The 19,048-nt window shown below is 40.6% G+C and overlaps 1 protein-coding gene across 7 annotated transcripts in view; it reads left to right on the plus strand.

Moving 5' to 3' along the window:
- The window catches only part of fyco1b (FYVE and coiled-coil domain autophagy adaptor 1b), a 64,738-nt gene extending 46,051 nt beyond the window's left edge, over window positions 1-18,687 (plus strand). For all 7 annotated transcript variants that reach the window (XM_024274037.1, XM_024274034.1, XM_024274035.2 and 4 more), the window contains 12 exons: window positions 3,356-3,452; window positions 3,539-5,734; window positions 7,415-7,486; window positions 9,882-10,000; window positions 10,108-10,275; window positions 10,343-10,483; window positions 13,216-13,421; window positions 13,514-13,646; window positions 14,658-14,756; window positions 15,490-15,700; window positions 17,100-17,209; window positions 17,297-18,687. In XM_024274037.1, coding sequence (XP_024129805.1) covers window positions 3,356-3,452; window positions 3,539-5,734; window positions 7,415-7,486; window positions 9,882-10,000; window positions 10,108-10,275; window positions 10,343-10,483; window positions 13,216-13,421; window positions 13,514-13,646; window positions 14,658-14,756; window positions 15,490-15,700; window positions 17,100-17,209; window positions 17,297-17,372 — 3,628 coding nt within the window. In that variant the 3' untranslated portion in view covers window positions 17,373-18,687. The remainder of the gene's footprint in view (window positions 1-3,355; window positions 3,453-3,538; window positions 5,735-7,414; window positions 7,487-9,881; window positions 10,001-10,107; window positions 10,276-10,342; window positions 10,484-13,215; window positions 13,422-13,513; window positions 13,647-14,657; window positions 14,757-15,489; window positions 15,701-17,099; window positions 17,210-17,296) is intronic.
- The last annotated feature ends 361 nt before the right edge of the window (window positions 18,688-19,048 follow it).

Raw genomic sequence — 19,048 nt, forward strand, 5'->3', positions numbered from 1 at the left:
AATATTGCTTGTGGAGCCAAAAAAAAACAACAAAGTAAAACATTACGTGTCAGATATCTAAAATAACTTTTTAAATTATTATGGGATGGCCACACATCCTAAGGCTTGGCAGCCATTTTTTGGCCAAAGTACAAGATTAAAGGATTTTTATGTTTTCACACAAAAACTTTTGTTCATGCAATTTTCACAAACTCTCACGACACATGTCGCCAGTCTAAGTCTACAACCACCACAGGAGTTTCATTGACCTTTGACCTTGGGAAGAGGCTGCCATCTTGAAGTAAAAAAAACACTTTAATATCAGCTACAAATAGATACTCGTCCTAGAGATTTTCATTGATTGTCTTGTAAGTTCTCGAGCATCATTGGAAAGAGACTCCAGAAAAAAGGTTGAATTAAAAAATGTAGATTTTGAACGGCGTGCGTGTGGCGAGTTCGCAGTTGATTCAATCCTTGCTAGCTCACACATTTTTTATTGGAATGTATTAAAAAGGGTATACATGAATTCTCTGGATCAAGATGAATGAAACAACATAACATACAACGAGTGTTAAAGTCTTGGGCGTAGTAAATAAAAAAACATCACAAAAAATCTGCTGACTCAGCTAAAAAACAGAGTTCTGCCTGTGGGCCAAACAACGCCGCTCGCTGCTTTAACTTCACAATTTTTTTTTGTTACTGCGCCTTTGAACGAAAACTTCCCCCCACAAACTAAATAACTCACCAAAGTTTAGACGCACCGAGTACCCGGCAAAAAAGACTTTTGGGCGTGGTGAATGACCCTCCCACTAAGACGATGACATCACAGCGAAACTGTAAACGAAAAAAAAAAAAATAGCCAAAAATTGCTCATGGAGCCGAAATAACGAAAACATAAAAGGACACAAACAAAAACATTACACATGAGTCGGGATATCCAAGAGAACTGTTGAAATTATTATGGGATGGCCACAGAGCCTAAGGCTTGGCGGCCATTTGGTTTCAAAATACGAGATTTAATGATGTTTATGTTTTCACACAAACACTTTTGTTCATGCAATTTCACTAAATTTCACGACACGTCACCAGTTTAAGTTTAAAACCACTACATTAATTTCATTGACCTTTGACCTTTGTAAAATTGTAAAAATAAAACTCTTCTGATACAGTCATGAGATTTATCGCAATACATCTTGTGAGAAATATATCGCGATGCGTATCGTATCGCCAAACTCTTGCCACTACACACCGCTCAGCCAATGAGGGCGGGTCAGACGGGGGATGGTCGCACCTGCAGGTCTCACAACGCCACTCACAGCCTTCATTTCCTGCACACTCCGTTCTGGAGCTAAAACAGCTACAACAGTGAGAATCTACACTTTATTAGAGCAGCTGATGAAAACATTTGTAAGTTTATATCTTGTTATCCCCCCCCCACCCCCCGCATCTTCACAGGTCTATTATGTTTTGCTAGTGTCTCTCTTTGGTTCAAGCGTGTGAAAGTGTTGACGGTGTGTGAACCCTCAACCCTTTTTCTCCTTCCCATTTTAGCACCTTCGTCAAAAGTTTTCACTTCTGTTCGCAGCTCCGAGTCGCTCTGCAGGGAGCGGACTGGAAACAGTTACTCTCCTTTACACCGTTAGGATCATCTTATCCATGTTTCAGGTCATGAAGGAGGTGATGGTGTTCACAAAAACATCTACTGTACGACATTGAATAGAATTAAAGGAGATGTTAAGCCTTTTTTAGTTTGTACGTCACAGCAGGTGTTTGTTCTGCTTTTAATTTCTCAGAAAACGAACTTCAAATGGACACAAACCTGCATCGTTTTTCACAATATGTTCAGGGAGGAAATGAGTGAAACTCTGATGTAAAGATTATTATCCATAAAAAAACACTCAACTGAATCTAAAAGTGCTTTCACTGTAGCTATTTTTAGTCCACAACAAAACTAAATCTTGAAAAAAAAAGTTTAAAAAAATGTCTGTTTCAGGAAAAATTATCTTGTCGTATTTTAAGTTAAATTTTTTTTGGTAAGACAAATTTTCTTAGACCACTGGGAGAATCTGCTGATGCAGTAAACATTTTTAACCAAATCCTAGAGCCCCGTTTTTACGTCACAGCGATCAGTCGCAGGTAAGCGTGCAGGTACATGAAAGTCAGAAGAGGAAGTGATGAGTCCGTCCACAAAACAGAAACAGGATATACAAAGACGAAAAAAATACAATTAAAAAGGAGCAAATTGCACTCTCTAGTGCTGTAAGATGAGAAAGAAGACAATTTCTTTTTCCAGTTATTTTCTCTATTTTCTATGTAGTCGTCTGTTCTCTCTGTGCGTGAAGTTTGGTGATTCCTAACTTCTTCAGTAAGTTTTAATTATTTTCCGTGTTAAAAAGATATCTTTGGACAGTTTTCTCCGTAGTTGCGTTCTCTAATTGCTTAAATAAATTCAAGTTAAATTTGCACGTGATTGCACGTTCCAGTTGCAGGTGACGTCACCAGCTGGCGTCACATTCTGAAGCGATTCTGCTCCGATAACCGTAACAACTGCAACTCCAGTGATTATGAATCACTTGGAAGTATGAACCAGCCTTAAGAGGCTTGTTCTTGTAGTGTTTTTTTTAATTAATGTTCAGTCTTTTTTTATCTCTCAGCAAAGTCGGTAAACCGCGGAATCAATTTCACAAAATCACCAATTAATTCCATTCCTAAATCAAAAGTACATTGATTAAATATGTATACATACAAGATATTTATTTTATTTGGTTGAAATTCTATAATAAATTTTGATTTGGTCAAAACACAGTTTTTATATAATTGGCAACTAAACAGGTGACATTTTATTCGTAAAATTATTACATTTATGGATTTACTTTAAAGGAATCTGATTTATTGATTTGATTTTTTTTTTTTTTTTTAGATTAATTGAATTAGTTTTTTTTACTCCACTGGGAAAAAAAACCAAACATTTAAATTACAGAAAAGCAGGTTTTTGGAATAATTGTATCATTTCTACAGGTTCCTGCTTGGAATTAAGCACAAGGATGTGTTTGAGGAACATTATAAAATAGTTTTCTTTGGTTTGTATATTTTAAAGTCCAACACAAAGTCTTCTCAATGGTCTTTTGATTATGATTTTGCTGTTTTTAGCCAAAATTAAAAAAGGTGTTTTCTAGGACATAGTTTCTGCAGAGCGGCAGGAGTTGTGAGCGGAACCTTTGATACAGAGCAACCCCGCCCCCTTTCCCTTCCTGTTGATGTTTTTCTCTTTGTCATACTTTTCCATCTTCTTTATTTACATTTTGAATATTTTCAATTTCAGAAATGCATGTTTAAGTTTATTTTTCCTTTTCTTAACTCCGTGTTTGTGTCCCAGACGAACTCTAGGAACCTGCTCACCTGCGTACCTGTGGAAGCCTCCGAGTCGTTGCTCCAGCATCAACAGCCTGTCCAGCAGCTTCTCACACACTCAGGTCTGGGAAAACGTTCAATCGCAATAAAAAAATATCCTAAAAATCGAATCTGACAAATGCTTGACGTTCTTCCGTTTACGGAGCAGGCGCAGGAGATCCAGGTCCCAGACCTGAACCACAGCCTCCTGGGCGAGCTCGGCGAGTTGGCAGAACCTGCGTCCTGCAGCGCTGAAGAAAACCTTCGACTGGAGCTCGACCAGTCCGAGCTGCGGCAGCAGGAGCTCCTGGTTCAGGTTGAGGGTTTGGGGCGGGAGGCCGCTGAGCTGAAAGGTGTCATTAAGGATCTCCAGGAGCAACTCTCTGCTGGAAGAATGCAAGAAACGTGCAACCAGGAAAGAGTAAATCACCATCAGAGCCGCTGGGATTCCACCGTGACCGATTTACGAGACAGACTCGCTGCAGCCGAGGATAAAAACATGGAACTCCTTCTGAAGTTAGACGAAGCGTTGAAAGAAAAAGAGCAACAAGCGGTCAGCTACTGCGACTCAGCCTGGAAAACCCAGGAACTCCTGGAGAAACTTCGGACTTCAGAGGAGGAGAGGTCAAAGAGAGACGCAGAGGACAGGACCGAACAGCTGTCGCAGCAGCTGAAGGTCAGAGAAGAAGAGTTGAAGAAGAGTCAAGAGGAGCTGGCCGACGTACGAGCCGGAGCACGAAGCGAACGGGAGGAGGCGCTGGTTCGGCTGGAGGAGCTCCAAAGCGCCGTGGGTCGGATTCAGGGAGCGCTCACGTTAAGAGAGAAGGAGACCGGGAACCTGAGGGCACAACTTCAGGATCTGCAAGCTTCTCTGGAGCGTCGGGAACGCCAGGCGGAAGATCTGAAGAAAAGACTGCAGGAGGAGAGACATGAGGAGCAGCAGAGGTGTTTCCTGAGCCAGAGCGAGGAGGTGCTGGACCTGCAGAAAGCTTTGAGGAGCAGGGAGAAGGAGGTGGCCAGCAGTTCAGAGAGAATCAAACACTTAGAGGAGCAGCTGGAGAAGTCAAATGTTGTTAGAGATGAAAACACTGACTATGAAAGCTTGTGCGGGAAAATGAGGGAGGAAAACCAGCAGCTCCTGCAGGAGGTCAGAAGGAGCGAGGGGAGCATCACACAGCTGACTGAAGCCAGAGCCGTTCTGCTGGATCAGCTGGCGGCTTTGAAAGCGTCTCAGAATCAACTTCAGAGTAGAGTCGAAGCTGCAAACATGAGCGTGGAAGACAGAGAGAAGGTCCTCTTAGAGGAAAACCTGCATCTGGAGGAGGCTGTCCAAAAACTGCTCCTCCAGAAGGAGGAATCGGAACGTCGGGGGAAACGTTTGGATCAGGAAAACGAGGAGCTTTTACACTCTCAGTCCTCCTTAAAACAGGAAGTGGATTTGCTCCACACCAAAGCTGAGAAGCTGGAGAAGGAGCTCACCGTGGCCCAAAGACGGCAGGCGGAGCTACTGGAGGAGCTCCAGGAGACGGAGGTGAAGCTGGAGGAGCAGACTGTGAGGTGTGGCCTCCTGCAGGCTCAGGAGCTGGAGAGGAGGAACGGAGAGAAGGGAGCTGCAGAGAGCAACAAAGAGCTGGACCATCAGACCTCCTCACAAGAGGCTCAGATGAAGCTGGTCCTCGCAGAGGCACAGCTGGAGCTCCACCAGAAGGAGGTGCTGCGGCTCCAGGAGGAGGTGGTGGAGCTCCGGGCCCAGCTCCTGGCGGGGAACGAAGAACGGGTGAAACTCCAGGCCCTGCAGGAGGTGACGGAGACCTCCAGAGAAGACCTCCGGGTTCTAGCAGATCAGCTGAAAGCTCAAGTGGAGGAGCTGAACCGCCGACACGTGGATGAGATGCTCCGATCCCGGGAGCGCGAGGAGGCTCTGATGCAGGAGCGCGACGCTGAGGCGCGAGCTGGCGCCGGCCTGGTGGCAGAGCTGACCTCCTCCAGGGAACAGCTGGAGAAGCTGAAGCAGCGCTGTGAGGCTCTGGGCCTGGAGAACATGGACTACCAGGAAGCCCTCCACCGGGCCAACACGGAGACGGCCGAGCTGGGCGTGCACGTGTGCATGCTCACCGCCGACAGCCAGGAGTCCTCTCGGCGCTGGGAGGGCCTGACCACGGAGCTGCAGCGGCTGGAGGAGGACGCCGCCCTGAAGACAGACGGGCTGAACCAACACATCGAGGAGCTGCGCCAGGAGAACCGAGAGCTGCAGAGACAGATCCAGAACCGGGACGAGCTGCTTCAGACGGAGCGGAGCGAAGCTCAGAGGGGGGCGGAGGCGGAGCTTCAGAGTCGAGCCGAAACCCACGAAAAGCATCTTCAGGTGAGCTGTGAGCGTGGCAGCTCTAGTGCAGGAGTGTCAAAGTCAATCACACAAGGGGCCAAAATCCAAAACACACCTCAGATCGCGGGACGGACAGGATAAACATTTATTGAACACTCTAAAACTACATTTTAAAACTGTAACTTTTTAACATAATTATGAACTAGATATACAGCATTACCTGTGATAACGCTAGTGTGAATGCTGTAAGCTGAATTTGGCCGCTGAAGATGCTGAAGCTGAGAGCTAGCTAAAATATTAGCTAAATGTCAAATTAGCCTAAAAAACAAAAAAAAAGACTTAGGTTAGCCAAAACAGCTAGCATGTAGCTGAAATGTTTGCTAAACTCCAAAATAGCCTAAAAAAATCTTAGTAAATGCCAAAATAATCCAAAAAGTTAGTAGAATTCTATTTAGTTTTATCAAAAACCGTAACTTTTAATCATAATTATGTATAATAAAAAGGCAGAAATATTATTCCAGAATAAATCAATTTAAACCTTGAATAACTTTAAATATTTTACTCTCCATAGAAATAGAAATGAGCACAAGATAACATCGAGTCATTAATAACAACAAAATAAAATGATCTGGAGGGCCGGACTTTGACTTTGACAGGTGCTCTAGTGTGTTTATGTCTACTCTATCCTGTTTTATTATGCTGTCACAGTTTACAAGCCAATTCATCTTTTCATTTATTTAAAAATATTTCCAGCACTCTTTTAGTTATGATTATGGAGCCAAAATCTAAAATCCTGTCTCGTTTTTTTTTTGTGTGTGTGTGAATGTTTAATAAACATTCACACTACAGTGATTCTCCTGCTCCTTCCCGTTCGTTTTTCGGCAACGGGTTAATGGGTTATGTTTCCGTCTTTTACAGTATTTTGGAAAAAAATTTGAGTTTAGCTAATATTTTAGCAATATGCTAACATTTTTGGCTAATATGTTATCTATTTGGTTTTTTAGGCTAATTTAGAGTTTAGCTTCTATTTTAGCAACAAGCTAAAGTGTTTGACTAATTTAGTTTCCTGAGGAATGTTAGGCTATTTTGAAGTTTAGCTGATATTTTAGCAACATGCTAATGCTTTTGGCTAATGCGTTATCTTCTTGGGTTTTTAGGTTAATTTAGAATTTGAGTTAATTTTAGCAACAGGCTAAAGTTTTTGACTAATTTATTTTACTGAGGAATTTTAGGGTATTTTGGAGTTCAGCTAATATTTTAGCAACATGCTAACACTTTTGGCTAATTTGTTACCTCGTGGGTTTTTTTATGCTAATTTAGAGTTTAGCTAATATTTTTTGGCTATTTTATTTTACCGAAAAATTGTAGACTATTTTTGAGTTTAGCTGGTATTTAAGCAGTTCTTTAACCAAATTGCTGGTCTTTTGGCAAATGTAACATTTTGCAAATAGCTTTTGCATTTTCAGCAAATCCCTTCAGCAATTAAAGTAAAATTCAATTTTTAGCAAAAAGCTTCAACACTCTAGCAATTTCACAGGTAATGCAACTTTTCTAGTTTGTTTTGCTTTTTTATTTGCTGTTGTGATCTGCAGTGTGTCTTTTTTGCGTTGAGAGATTTGTTGGTCTGATTTGCCCTTCAGGGCCACCGTACCAATGAGTGAATCTTCAGGGTCACCAGCAGTGTAATTTAATTCTTCTTTTTGCTATGCTTCATTACAGGAAGTGAAGCTGCAGCTCGCCGCCGAGCAGGAGGAAGTTGGGCTTCTTCAAAATAAACTCCAGCAGTTGGAGGTGAGTTTGTGAACAGAAACTTCAGACGTTGTCCTGCAGGTTTCTGAGTTTTTGAGCATAAGTTAGTGTCAGCTGTGTTTCTGCTGAGGAGTTTGAGACAACAACATATCCAGCAGAGTTTTCAACTTTTTTCAGGTCACAGACGCTTTAATGTCAGACAATATTTTCTGAAGTCAACGTCCAGTTTCTTTTTAATTCCCCAGTTTCCTTTAACTTTCCAGATGGTGGAAACTTGTTAGACCCAATGAAATAAAGAAATGTTTTGACAGTCACAAACAGTCACATTTTCTTAATCAATTCACAATCGTGAATCCACTGTTTGAGGATCTTTGGTTGCTGAATATTCCACCATTATTTTGGTCTGTGTGACAATAAATCCATATTGGAGTAAAGACTCCTGGCTTCTGTCTGTTAAATGCAGATGTCTTTTATTTTGAAGTCTTCTGTTTCCTCTCTTTTCTGGTAAAAAAAAAAATCCAAATATATTAGTTTTTGTTAACTTTTCTCGTTTGGTGGTTTCCCTCTACGCGGTTGGTGCAGCCGCTTTAAGAAAGTGGCGGATGTGTTTTTTGACTTGAGATCCAGCGACTTGACACGCCTCCAGAAGGAGTCGATGTGGTGGAGTTTTTCAAAATAAAACTTCCCTCATAATCAACGTAGGAAAAACAAACGTAGGTTTTGTTTCTTTTTCCGGTCCCAACGGTCCCACGGGCCGGTACCGGCTGCAGCCTTAAAGGGGCCATACCATGAAACATCAACTTCTTGAGGTTTTTAGTGTATTATAATCTTCAATCCTCACTAGAACGAGCCCCAAAGCGATATTTTGATCCGTTCACGCATTTCTGAGTAATCCTCTAAAAACTACAGTCTCAACAGCAGCCCCTCCCATACCCGTGAAAACCAGCGGGTCCTCACATGCTGATGTCACAAAGTGAGACCGCCCCTTTCAGGAAGAGTGTGCTCCACCCCGAGGCTAACACAAACCCAGTGGCGGTTCTACACTGAATTACTCCCCAGGCGAGACCCTGAGACTCACCTGTCAAAGTCAAAGAGTTTTTATGACCGCCAAATAAAGTTTTCCCCACGTTTGGCGGTTGTTATTTTAGAGCCTTTCCTGTATTGACACATGGGTTATAGAATGCCATGTTATGACTGACTTAAAAATAAAACATTCTACAAAGTAGACCCCGCCCTCCTTCCTCATCCGTCCTCCTCGTTTAGGAGAGACCCGCAGCTGAACTGTCCCTCCGCCCCTCCCTCTCTAAACACCTGTCCGTTTCCTGCTCAGCGGACAGGGGCGCCTGCACCAGCAGAGGGCGCTAATTCGCTGATTTCAGGCCATTCAAAGCATACCAGGTAGTAGACGATCATAGCTGCGCAGATTATTTTTTCCTCCCAGCGCTGAGATGCCGCCCCTTTGAATCGGCGCCCCGGGCAGCTGCCTGTATTGCCCGTGCCTAAAACCGCTACTGCACAAACCCTTTCTCTGCAAAGCTAGCAGCTCGAGCTAGTAGTGAGCTACTCCCCTCACCCCCCTCCGCACAGCAGACGCTGGCGCCTAAACATATCCGAGAATGGCGCTGACTATATCCTGGTGGAGAATAAAAGGGATCAGACTACTCCCTGATGAAAAAAGGAAGCCTACTAGTTCCTGGTGGAGAAAAAAAAAAGGAGGTGACAATTTCCTGGTGGAGAAGGCGAGCGACGAGGACAGTTTAAAGTCAGATTATTGAGCGAAGGCAGAAAGCTAAATGGGTCCGCATGAAATCGAAGAGGATTTTTGATATGGAGATTATATGAAATCATTTCAATAAATCTTGAAATGTTCATCTAGTGATATTGTTTGTGTTTTGTGACCAAATTTTACTGCAAAATGAACCCAATAACTATCATCATTTTGTCTGTGCCAAATTCTGCACTGTACAAGGGCCTACATAAATATTATAAAAGTAAATAAATAAAAAAAAGTCTAATTTTTTCGTGGGTGACACATCGGCTCAAGGAGGATGTCATGAAGCGGGCGGAACCCTCAAGGACCGATGGGCGGAGCTTCAGAGATCAAGTAGTTTTACTTCCAGGTATAAAAATAGTTCACAAAAATAAGTCATATTTCATAAATAAATCGTTTTTTAGTGTTCCTAAGGTTATATATGATCATTTATATGGATATTGTTTACTCTGAAAGACTTTCAAGGTGTGGCCCCTTTAAAGGAAAATCGTGTCCCAGTGACCACAAAGCAAAAAGATTCCAGCTCTGCCTGCATTTTAGTGTTGGAGGTTCATACATTTCAGTTCCATGTTGTTGCCCTAAATGATCAGTTTAAACAGACTCCACAGTCAGAAGATTAATTCCTGCAGACGTAGAATCCTGTTTTCTCTGCTTCGCTCGTTGTAGGCAGAGAATCGGAGATGTAACCAACAGATGGAGCAGAAAAACCTCCAGATGGCAGAGACGGCGAATCTCCTGCTGCAGAGAGAAGATGAGATCGCCCGTTTGAACGAGAACTTATCAAGGTGAGACTTGAAGGTATTCTGATCAGGTGACGCTCATGTTTGGTTTCATTTTAATGGAAACAGGCGAAGTTATTTGATGGGCGTGACGGGAATCGTTGCTTTCGCAGATCTGAGGAAAGTCTGGCGGCGGCCCAGCAGACCTGTCAGGAGATGGCTGAAAACCTACGGATGCTGAAGCAGGACAAGCAGAGCTTGGATCTCCGAACAGCCGCCGAACTGGATGATCTTTACCGAACCAAAATCAATCTGGAGGAGAGGCTGGTGGAGCTGATCAGGTACAAAGATCTGAGTTCTCTGTCACCTCTTCTGGTTTCTGTTCTATCGATGCGTCTCTGTGTGCAGGGAAAAGGACGTCCTTTGGCAGAAGTCGGACGCTCTGGAGTTTGAGCAGAAACTGCGGGATGAGCAGACGGAGCGAGACGTCAACCACTGCCTCGGCTGCCACACTCAGTTCAGCTGGTGGCTGCGCAAATACAACTGCAGGTCTGCGTGGTTCGTCTGCAGCGCTGCCACAAACGATATCTAAAATTAGTTTTCAAAACAGAATTTATCTGTCAAAGTTCTAATTTTTTAAATATAATGTTCCTAAAACTAGTTTTAGCATCTTACTTTTAATTATGCATCATTAGAAATCTGAAGACAGACTTTTATTTTAATGAAAGAAAAAAAACAAATGGGTTTAATTTTTTTTTTCTGTAAAAGTAGATCTGTGAAAGTTAAGGCGTCCTGCCGTGCAGCTCTGAGATCAGCGTAATAAAACTCTCTCCAAAATAAACTTAAAGTTTTGTTTATATTCTGTGGTTGAGATTTTATTATTATAGAGATAATATTGGATTTATTTGTAGTTTTTGGACAAAAGCTGTAATGCAGCGCACGCACTAATGGGGGCGGAGCCAAACAAAGCTGTCTAGTATAAGTAATCCAACAACAAGGAAACCGATCATTATTTAATTTTGGGATGTCTAAAAATTGCAGAAAGTCTGCGGTTCTCTGCGAAAGCTCCGCCCACCGCCGTTACAAGAGGCAAGCAGTTCAGAATAGACAGACACCCCCCCACCTGTGAGCAGATTCCAGCTGAGCCGACCGGAAATCCAGCTGGATCAAACTTTTTAATCTTTTTTTTGCTAACACAAAATGGAAAATTTATGAGAAAAAAAAGAAAAACAAAAGAAAAACTAAAACAGAATTCCAGGAAAAACTTCAGATCGATAGCAGAGCTCTTAGGAGAGAAATTCTCATAATTTGGGCTGCCTGGAAGCTGAATCCACATAAAAAAGATCACATCCTTGGTCTGAGGTCTGTTCCTCTATTAACAGAAACTGTTCATACATGTGACCCAATAGAATCTGTAACTTTTACCTGGATTATTTTTGTATTTTTATACAAAAACATGTTGATTAGTTTACTGACAAATTTTATTCTTTTTGTTTTTATAAAATTACACCTAAAACTTTAATTCTTTGTTGTAAAAACAGTTCTTTAAATAATTTTGGGATCTCCACAGAAAAATGAATCCCATTTTTCCAGATGGAATTTTCTGTTTTTGCATGATTTGATGTCTAGTATGTGAATATAACATGGAAAAATGACTAAAGAAGGGTAGAGTCACATAGAAGAGTTTGTGCTGATTAAAATGATATAAAATATGCAAGAAAGTAGCCTTTCAAATGGAAAATACAGAAGTAAATTCACAAGTAGACAAAAACAGAGTTTTAGGCCCTAAAAGGGTTAAATAAACGTTCTAAATGTACAATTTTGCGTGTGATTTCATAAAGGGATCATTTGCAGAGAAGTGGTTGGTTAATACTGTAACCGAAAAAACAATCGATTATTATTTTTCCTGGTTAACGATGATTAATCGAATCCCGGCACTATGTAAATGTAAAAAATGATATCATTTAAACTAATTCTTTTCCTTATTTTATATAGTCCATTTTCATTTCCTGTTTCTTCTAAACTTTTACTACAAGAGCTGCAAGTCACATTGAGTAGAGAATATGTTATTACAACAGTAATTTGTTCATTTTGAATAAAAATCTCATGTAAATATTTATTAATCAGAGCTTTCGATTACATCCTATAAGATCAGAGGATTAAATAAAACACAAAAAAGCGTTAGTTTACATTTTGTTTGATGAAAAATGAGGAAATGGCAAAAGTTTTTACTAGAACTTCCATCAGTCAGAACACATCAGTGTTTTCATTTCCAAGTTTCTAATAGAGAAGCTTTCTGTACGTTTCCTAAAAAACAAAACTGAGACGTGTGTCACTGAAACGACCGTGAAACGCAGCTTCAGTCTGACGTGTTTACAGATCATAAAGATTTACATTTTCTTTCAGGTGCCTTTAGGTCAGGAGTCTGCAACCTGCAGCTCCAGACCCTCATGTGGTTCTCTCATCTCTCCATGGAGACTGTTGACCAGACATGTGGACCGTCAGAGTCAGCAGCTCCTAAACAAAACTACTTAAAGAAAACAAATAAACAAAAAAACAACACTGGTTACTAGCTGCTCAGAGCTGCACTGAGATATCATTTCAGCTTCTGTCAAACATAAATAGAAAAAAAAATCACATTCTGAGAGATGCTAGATTCTTTATATATATATATATTGACTTACATATTTTGTTTGTGCCAAAAATAGACATAATTTATATTTATTATTAAAAGTAAAGAAGGATGCAAATCCAAATTTCTTAAAGACTAAAGTAAGTCTTTGTGGCTCCTTTTAGGTTTTGATCAGTAGAAAACGAATCCAAATGGCTCTTTTACTGTTGAAGGTTAACGACCTCTGGTTTAGGTTATTAAAAACACATTTCCTTAGTAATCTGCACCTTTTAGTAACAAACATTTTTTAAATAGTTTGTTGTATTTGTTGATCTGAATGTGACAGACACAAATCTGGATGCAGCTAAAGGAATCCCGGATCTCCCTGTGCCGGTCCCCAGCCCGGATAGGTATTATGTGCACATGGCGTAAAAAGATGGGGCAAAAACACACTTTAACACACAAATAAAGTCTTCTAAACTTAGATGTGCAGCGAGAACGGAAAGATAAATTACTGTTGTCGCATTCAAGACTCTTAAAATTGTTTGTATAGTTTTGTTCATAATTCCACATAAAAACTCACCAGTTTCCTCTTTTATCGCATTTTTTTAAATTAAATATATGATTATATAAATCTAATGTGACTGTTTCTGGTTTGGCCTCCCTCCAGACTCTGTGGTCGTCCCTTCTGTTACTACTGCTGCAGCAACACAGTGAGCACCCAGCAGGGCGGCAGCAGAGAGCACTGCTGCGTGGACTGCTACAACCTGCACAGCGCAGTAGTGGAGCGCCACCCGCAGGAGGAAGTGGCCCACGGCGCGCCGGGAACGCTGAGCCGCCTGCTGCAGGCCGGCCGAGCCGTGACGGGCATCGCAGGTGACGCACGGCTCCACACCTGCACCGTGTGATGTCACAACAACGAGGCTTTGGCTGTTTTGGAGGTGATGGAGACTCTGTTCGTCCTGCAGGAGGAGATGGAGAAAAACGACAGGATGATGCTGTCTTTGACATCATCACAGAGGAGGAAGTGAGCGGCGTCTATGAGGGAGGCTCGCCGAGTGGCTGCTCTCCTGATCATGACCAGGAGGGGGCAGCACAACTGTAAGTTTCTCAGTCTGGATGCAACAAACAGCAGATTAGAATCAGTAGATCATGAATTTGGTTGACTTTTTGAATTTAAGATTATTAATTTATTAATCTTATTCTGAAATATTCCAATAAACCTTAAGTTATGAATATATTTCCATCCTACTGACCTTTACACTTAAAAATCGTTTGATTTTACTGGAATCTGTGGGTCTTCATGACCCGTTTCCTCCCCTCACACACTTGTAACTCATATCATGAAGCCAGAGGTCAAACAGTTTCCTGACGCTGAGCTGAAGTGTCACTCTCCAGATGGTCGTCCGTGTTTACCATCAGAACCGCACCGTTCTTTGGACAGAAACGAGTCTGATCCCAGAGCCAAGACGTTCAATGTCACCCCGCCGCCGCCGCTGCTGAAGGCTCTGTGATCAGCTGCATTTCCACCCGTCAAATTAAATTATGACTTCAGGATGTTCAGAGTTTGACTTATAGAAGCCCTTTGCTGTTTTTGTTTCTTATTTTTATTTTGTTCCCTGAAGTGTTTCTGAGAGGGAACATCTCCTCTGTGTGTCATTTTTCTGACCTTACATGATGGTTTGGATTTAAAAAGAATTTAACAAACCCGTCTGGGTTTTACGGAAGAGGATGAGGGCCACAAATAAAACAAAACGTAATGGAAAATTCAGACTTTTGTCTCAGAATAATAAACTACGGAGGCCCTTGAGGTACTTTCTTCAGAAAAAAAGTCAGAATTCTGAGTTTAAAGTCGGAATTCTAAAATTAAAGTCAGATTTCTCAGATTAGTTAGAATTCTAAAATTAAGTTCAGAAAATTCAAAAATATAGTCAGAATTTTCAGATTAAAGTCAGAATTCAGATATTAAAGTCATATTTTTCCGTGGCCTTTTGTTTTTCTCCATGTCTCTCCTCCTCTTCTGTAGTTTTTTAAGTTGATTTATGAGAAACAAAAAGCATGCATGCTTCCGTTAACTCATTGATTCTGGTCTCGTGAATGCTCGCCGCTCAGGAGCAGCGCTGCAGCAGACGGAGCATCAGAGGATCCGGAGGACGTTGGCGCGGCGGTTCAGGACGCAGAGATCTGCCTGCTGAAGTCTGGAGAGCTCACGTGAGTCTTCTGTGTAAATTAAAGGATTCTGGTAAAGCCAAAGTTGTTTACGTTCTAGATACTGTGGTGCGGGATGACCTCTGAGTTTCTCTTCTTATTTTAAGTGTAAACTCTGGCAAAACATTGAAGTAGGAAGTGAAAACTGAAAGTGAGGTGAGCAGGTTCTGGTTCGTCCTTTCAATTCTGCTGAAAGTTGGAACATGTTTGGAAAAAGATTTTTGTTGGAAAACATCCAAAAGGTGCTGAGCAAAAAGCTTTTGCCTAAAATGTAAATCCTTTAGAAGTTTGAGGGCTTTTTTCTTTAGTGAGGATTTACTTTAAATAATCCGCCACAGGAAATACCTGAAAGCATCTTTGTTTGTCTCTAAAGTCCATCACAGTCATATTTTCATCTATTCCCAAAGCCTTCCCGGGGGTATTTTAATCATGATCAGGCTGCTTCTAGCTAAAAACGGATTGTTCATGATCCATACGGATCAATAGTCATGGTTCGTATTTTCTCCATATATTTTTTTGTGCTTTTTAAAACAGTATTTAACAAAAAATCTATTTTTATTCCACTTTAATGTTCTCCATTCTAAATGAGACAACAGCTCCTCCTCCTCCTATCATCTCTGTCAAACTGGAGCCTCAAACTTCAGGCTGTATTACTTTATTTCAGTTAAATGACTCCGACACAAGCAGGTTTGCATGTCTGAAGACGTCCTCCTCTGAACTGTTTCCTGTCCCGCAGACTCTCCACGGCCTTCACGGTGGACGACATCTCTGGGTTTGGAGAAAGTTCCCGGGAGCTCTTCATCAAGTCCAGCTGCTACAGCGTCATCTCCGTCAGCATGAGCGCCGCCGGCCCCACCGTCTGCTGGACCTTCACCTCCGAACCAAAGAGCATCTCCTTCAGCGTGGTCTACAGGGAGAACGCAGAGACTCCGCTGGAACAGGCGAAGGTTGGAACGTCAGAGTCTGGTCATTCTGCAGGGGGGGGTCCCTTAGATGTTTAGGTTTTATTTGTTTTTATCCAGCCCTCCAGATCATTTTGTTGTTATTAACGTTATCTTGTGCTCATTTCTAACTTGAATTATTCTGAAAAAATATATATTTTATGGAGAGTAAAATATTGAAAGTTATTTAAGGTTTAAGTTGATTTATTCCGGAATAATATTCCTGTGTTTTTATTGTTCATAATTATGTCAGTTTTAACGTTTTCAAAATGGGCATTCGGCTAGTTTTTTAACCATTTAGGCATTTATTAAGATTTTTTAGTTCATTTTGGTGTTTAGCTAATAAAGTTAAAGTTGCATTAATTGTCACATGACTAGGTCTGTGAAATTCGTTCTCTGCATTTGACCCATCCCTTGAGGGAGTGGTGAGCTGCAGACACAGCTGCACGCAGGAACCATTTGGTGGTTAAATCCCACAATCCAACCCTTAATGCTGAGTGTCAAGCAGGGAGACGTGGGTCCCATGTTTAGAGTGTCTGGCAGGTCACGACCTTCCAGTCTCAGGGCAGACATCTATCACAAGGCCACTGAGCTCGGAATATTTTAGCTACATGCTAGCTATTTTGGCTAATTTAGGCTTTTTAAAAGTTCTTTAGGCTGTTTTGGAGTTTAGCTAATATTTAGACGCTAGGTGTTTTGGCCAACCTAAGTTGTTTGTTTTTTATCTTGTTTTTTTTCAGGCTAATTTGGCATTTAGGTAATATTTTAGCTGGCTATAAGCTTCAGTATTTTCAGCTATTAGCTTCAACGTTTTGATCTGTCAGCTTCAGCGTTTTAAGCTATTATTCTAAGTGTTTTCAGCTTCTGCATTTTAACTATTAATTTCTGTGTTTTCAGCTATTAGCGTTTTTAGCTACTAATTTCAGTGTTTTTAGCTATTTTAGCATTTTCAGCTATCAGCGTTTTTAGCTATCAGCTTCAGCATCTTCAGCAGCCAAATTCAGCTTCCAACATTCACACTAGCATTATCACAGGTAATGTTATATATCTAGTTCGTAATTATGTTAAAAGGTTACAGTTTTAATGTTTTAAAATTGTAGTTTTAGAGTGTTCCATAAATGTTTATCCAGTTAAAATAGTCGACTAATCGACTGTTTTAATAGTTGATTAGTCGACTAATCGTGGCATCTCTAGCGTCAAAGATTGATTTTCAGCGTGTGAGCAGATTTCGGTGAGTTTATGGTGGAGTGACATTTTAGCTTAAACGAGCAGTAAGATGAAGGATTGTGAAAACAGTCGGTTCTTCAGCGCAGGACGGCCGCTGCTGCTTCTGCTGCTGCACGACAGAATGAAAACATTTCTGTAACTGAGACAGAACTGTTCTGTTCTGCTGCTGTGTTTGCAGGTTCTGATCCCTCTGACCCGCTGTAACTCCCACAAAGAGACGATCCAGGGCGAGCTGAAGGTCCGAAACCCCGGAGAATACACTCTCATCTTTGACAACTCCTTCTCCAGGTCAGCAGCTTTAAAAACAAACACAAATCCTCGTTTGTTCATCAGCACTAATTTTAGTTTTTGTGTATTTTCTGTCCCGTTTGTCAGGTTCATCTCCAAGAGGATTCGCTACCATCTGACTCTGGACAAACCCGTCATCTACGATGGAACCGACCTTCTGTGAGCGGACCGGAGGAGGAGGAGCTTCTGAGGGGAAACAGAAACGAGAGCTGAACTACAGTTAGGTCAATGAATATTAGAGCTACTTTAACAAAAACACTAGAACACGGGAGATCAGTGTTACAATGTCTCTGCTTCTCTGAACGTCTTAAAATACCTTTAAATGTTTTAATTCATGCTTTAAAGTGAATTATAAGTCTTTAAGCTACACTTGACTGAATGACAAATGAGGTCAACATCATTTAAAACACTTTCTTAAAGGCAATTACAAAGTTGAAAATAAATATTACAGATAATAATTTTATTTATTTTTAAAAATGTGTTACAGAAACATGAAGCAGCTTGAAAAAAATACCAAAATCTGAGTTTGGAGAATCATTTTTAAAACATACTTTCTGTAAATTTGCACTTTCTAAAATTCATCATTTATTTATTTATTTATTTATCTACAATCAGCATTAAGTTCTCAAACCTTAAATCTGCTTCAAGTTTCACTTTATTTTATGCAGATTAGCTGCTACACTTTTAAAAGCCAATGAAATGTTGTTTGTAAGTTTATGGTTAAAAGTTGCAGCTTTTATTATACAAGTGGATGCATTAGAAAGGGGCGGAGCTAGGAGCTTGTGGCCCCGCCCAGCGTTTTTTCTACATCACAAATTCGATCTTTTTTAATAATACACAACAATTTGAGTAAAAAATATTCAGAAGCATAATTTATATTTTATTTCTCCTAATATATGTCTTCCATCATGAGAAAAATACCACAAAGACATCTTAAAAAGACTATTTTTATCTGGGTAAGTCTTTTAAACGTACTTATAATGAAATAATGAGATTTTCATCAAAATATTTTATTTAAAAAAGTGTTTCCTGACTCATCTGTAATCATTTAGCAGTCAGAGGAGAATCTGCTGTCAAACACTGAAAAACTCACAAAATATTTTTGTTTTTTATCACTGTAGAGTCCAGGTGTGTTATTAGTGATTTATAAAACGTTTTCTCTGCCTTTAATGTATAAAAACATTTAAAAAATGAACTCTTTTAGTAAAAAAAGCTAAAATAAATCCAAACTTGACTTGTTAAGAACTGACATCAGCAAAGCTGAACTTGTGCAACAGTTTTCCCCTGGAAGGGCTTTTATTTCTCTGTATCCCATGAGCCTTTGCAGCGGCTGAATGTTTGTGTTCCTCTGCATGTCCAGAGGCCTCAAGAGGGAAAAGTTTCCTTTTTTTAGCATTACTTGAGACTTTTGACAGAGTTTTATGGAAGTATTTATAAGAAAGAGATTTGTTTAATAAATAGTGATGATGTGATAAATATCTGGTTGTGATTCAGTTTGTTTTAGACTCAACTTTTCAAAAATATATATTTTTTTTGTGTGTTTTGGGTCAACTTTGACGAGCTTTATCGCATGATTCAGACATGAAGTGACCATATGAGCAGGTCTTTGCACAACTTCTTCAGAAGAACCAGCTTGAGATGAGCACGACAGACAGAGGAAGTGTTCGCCTTATTCATGTTGTTCATTTAAAATACCAACTGAATGGGAAAAAATAAGAAAAATGTGTGTAGAAGTACTCCAATAATTTATAAGATATGATAATTACTCATTTTTATGACTGTCAAGTATAAATTGTGAATGTAAACGTTTTTTACACATGGAAAGTGTCGGTCGAAATG

Source organism: Oryzias melastigma, linkage group LG17, assembly GCF_002922805.2.
Source record: "Oryzias melastigma strain HK-1 linkage group LG17, ASM292280v2, whole genome shotgun sequence".
In the NCBI taxonomy this organism is placed as follows: domain Eukaryota; kingdom Metazoa; phylum Chordata; class Actinopteri; order Beloniformes; family Adrianichthyidae; genus Oryzias; species Oryzias melastigma.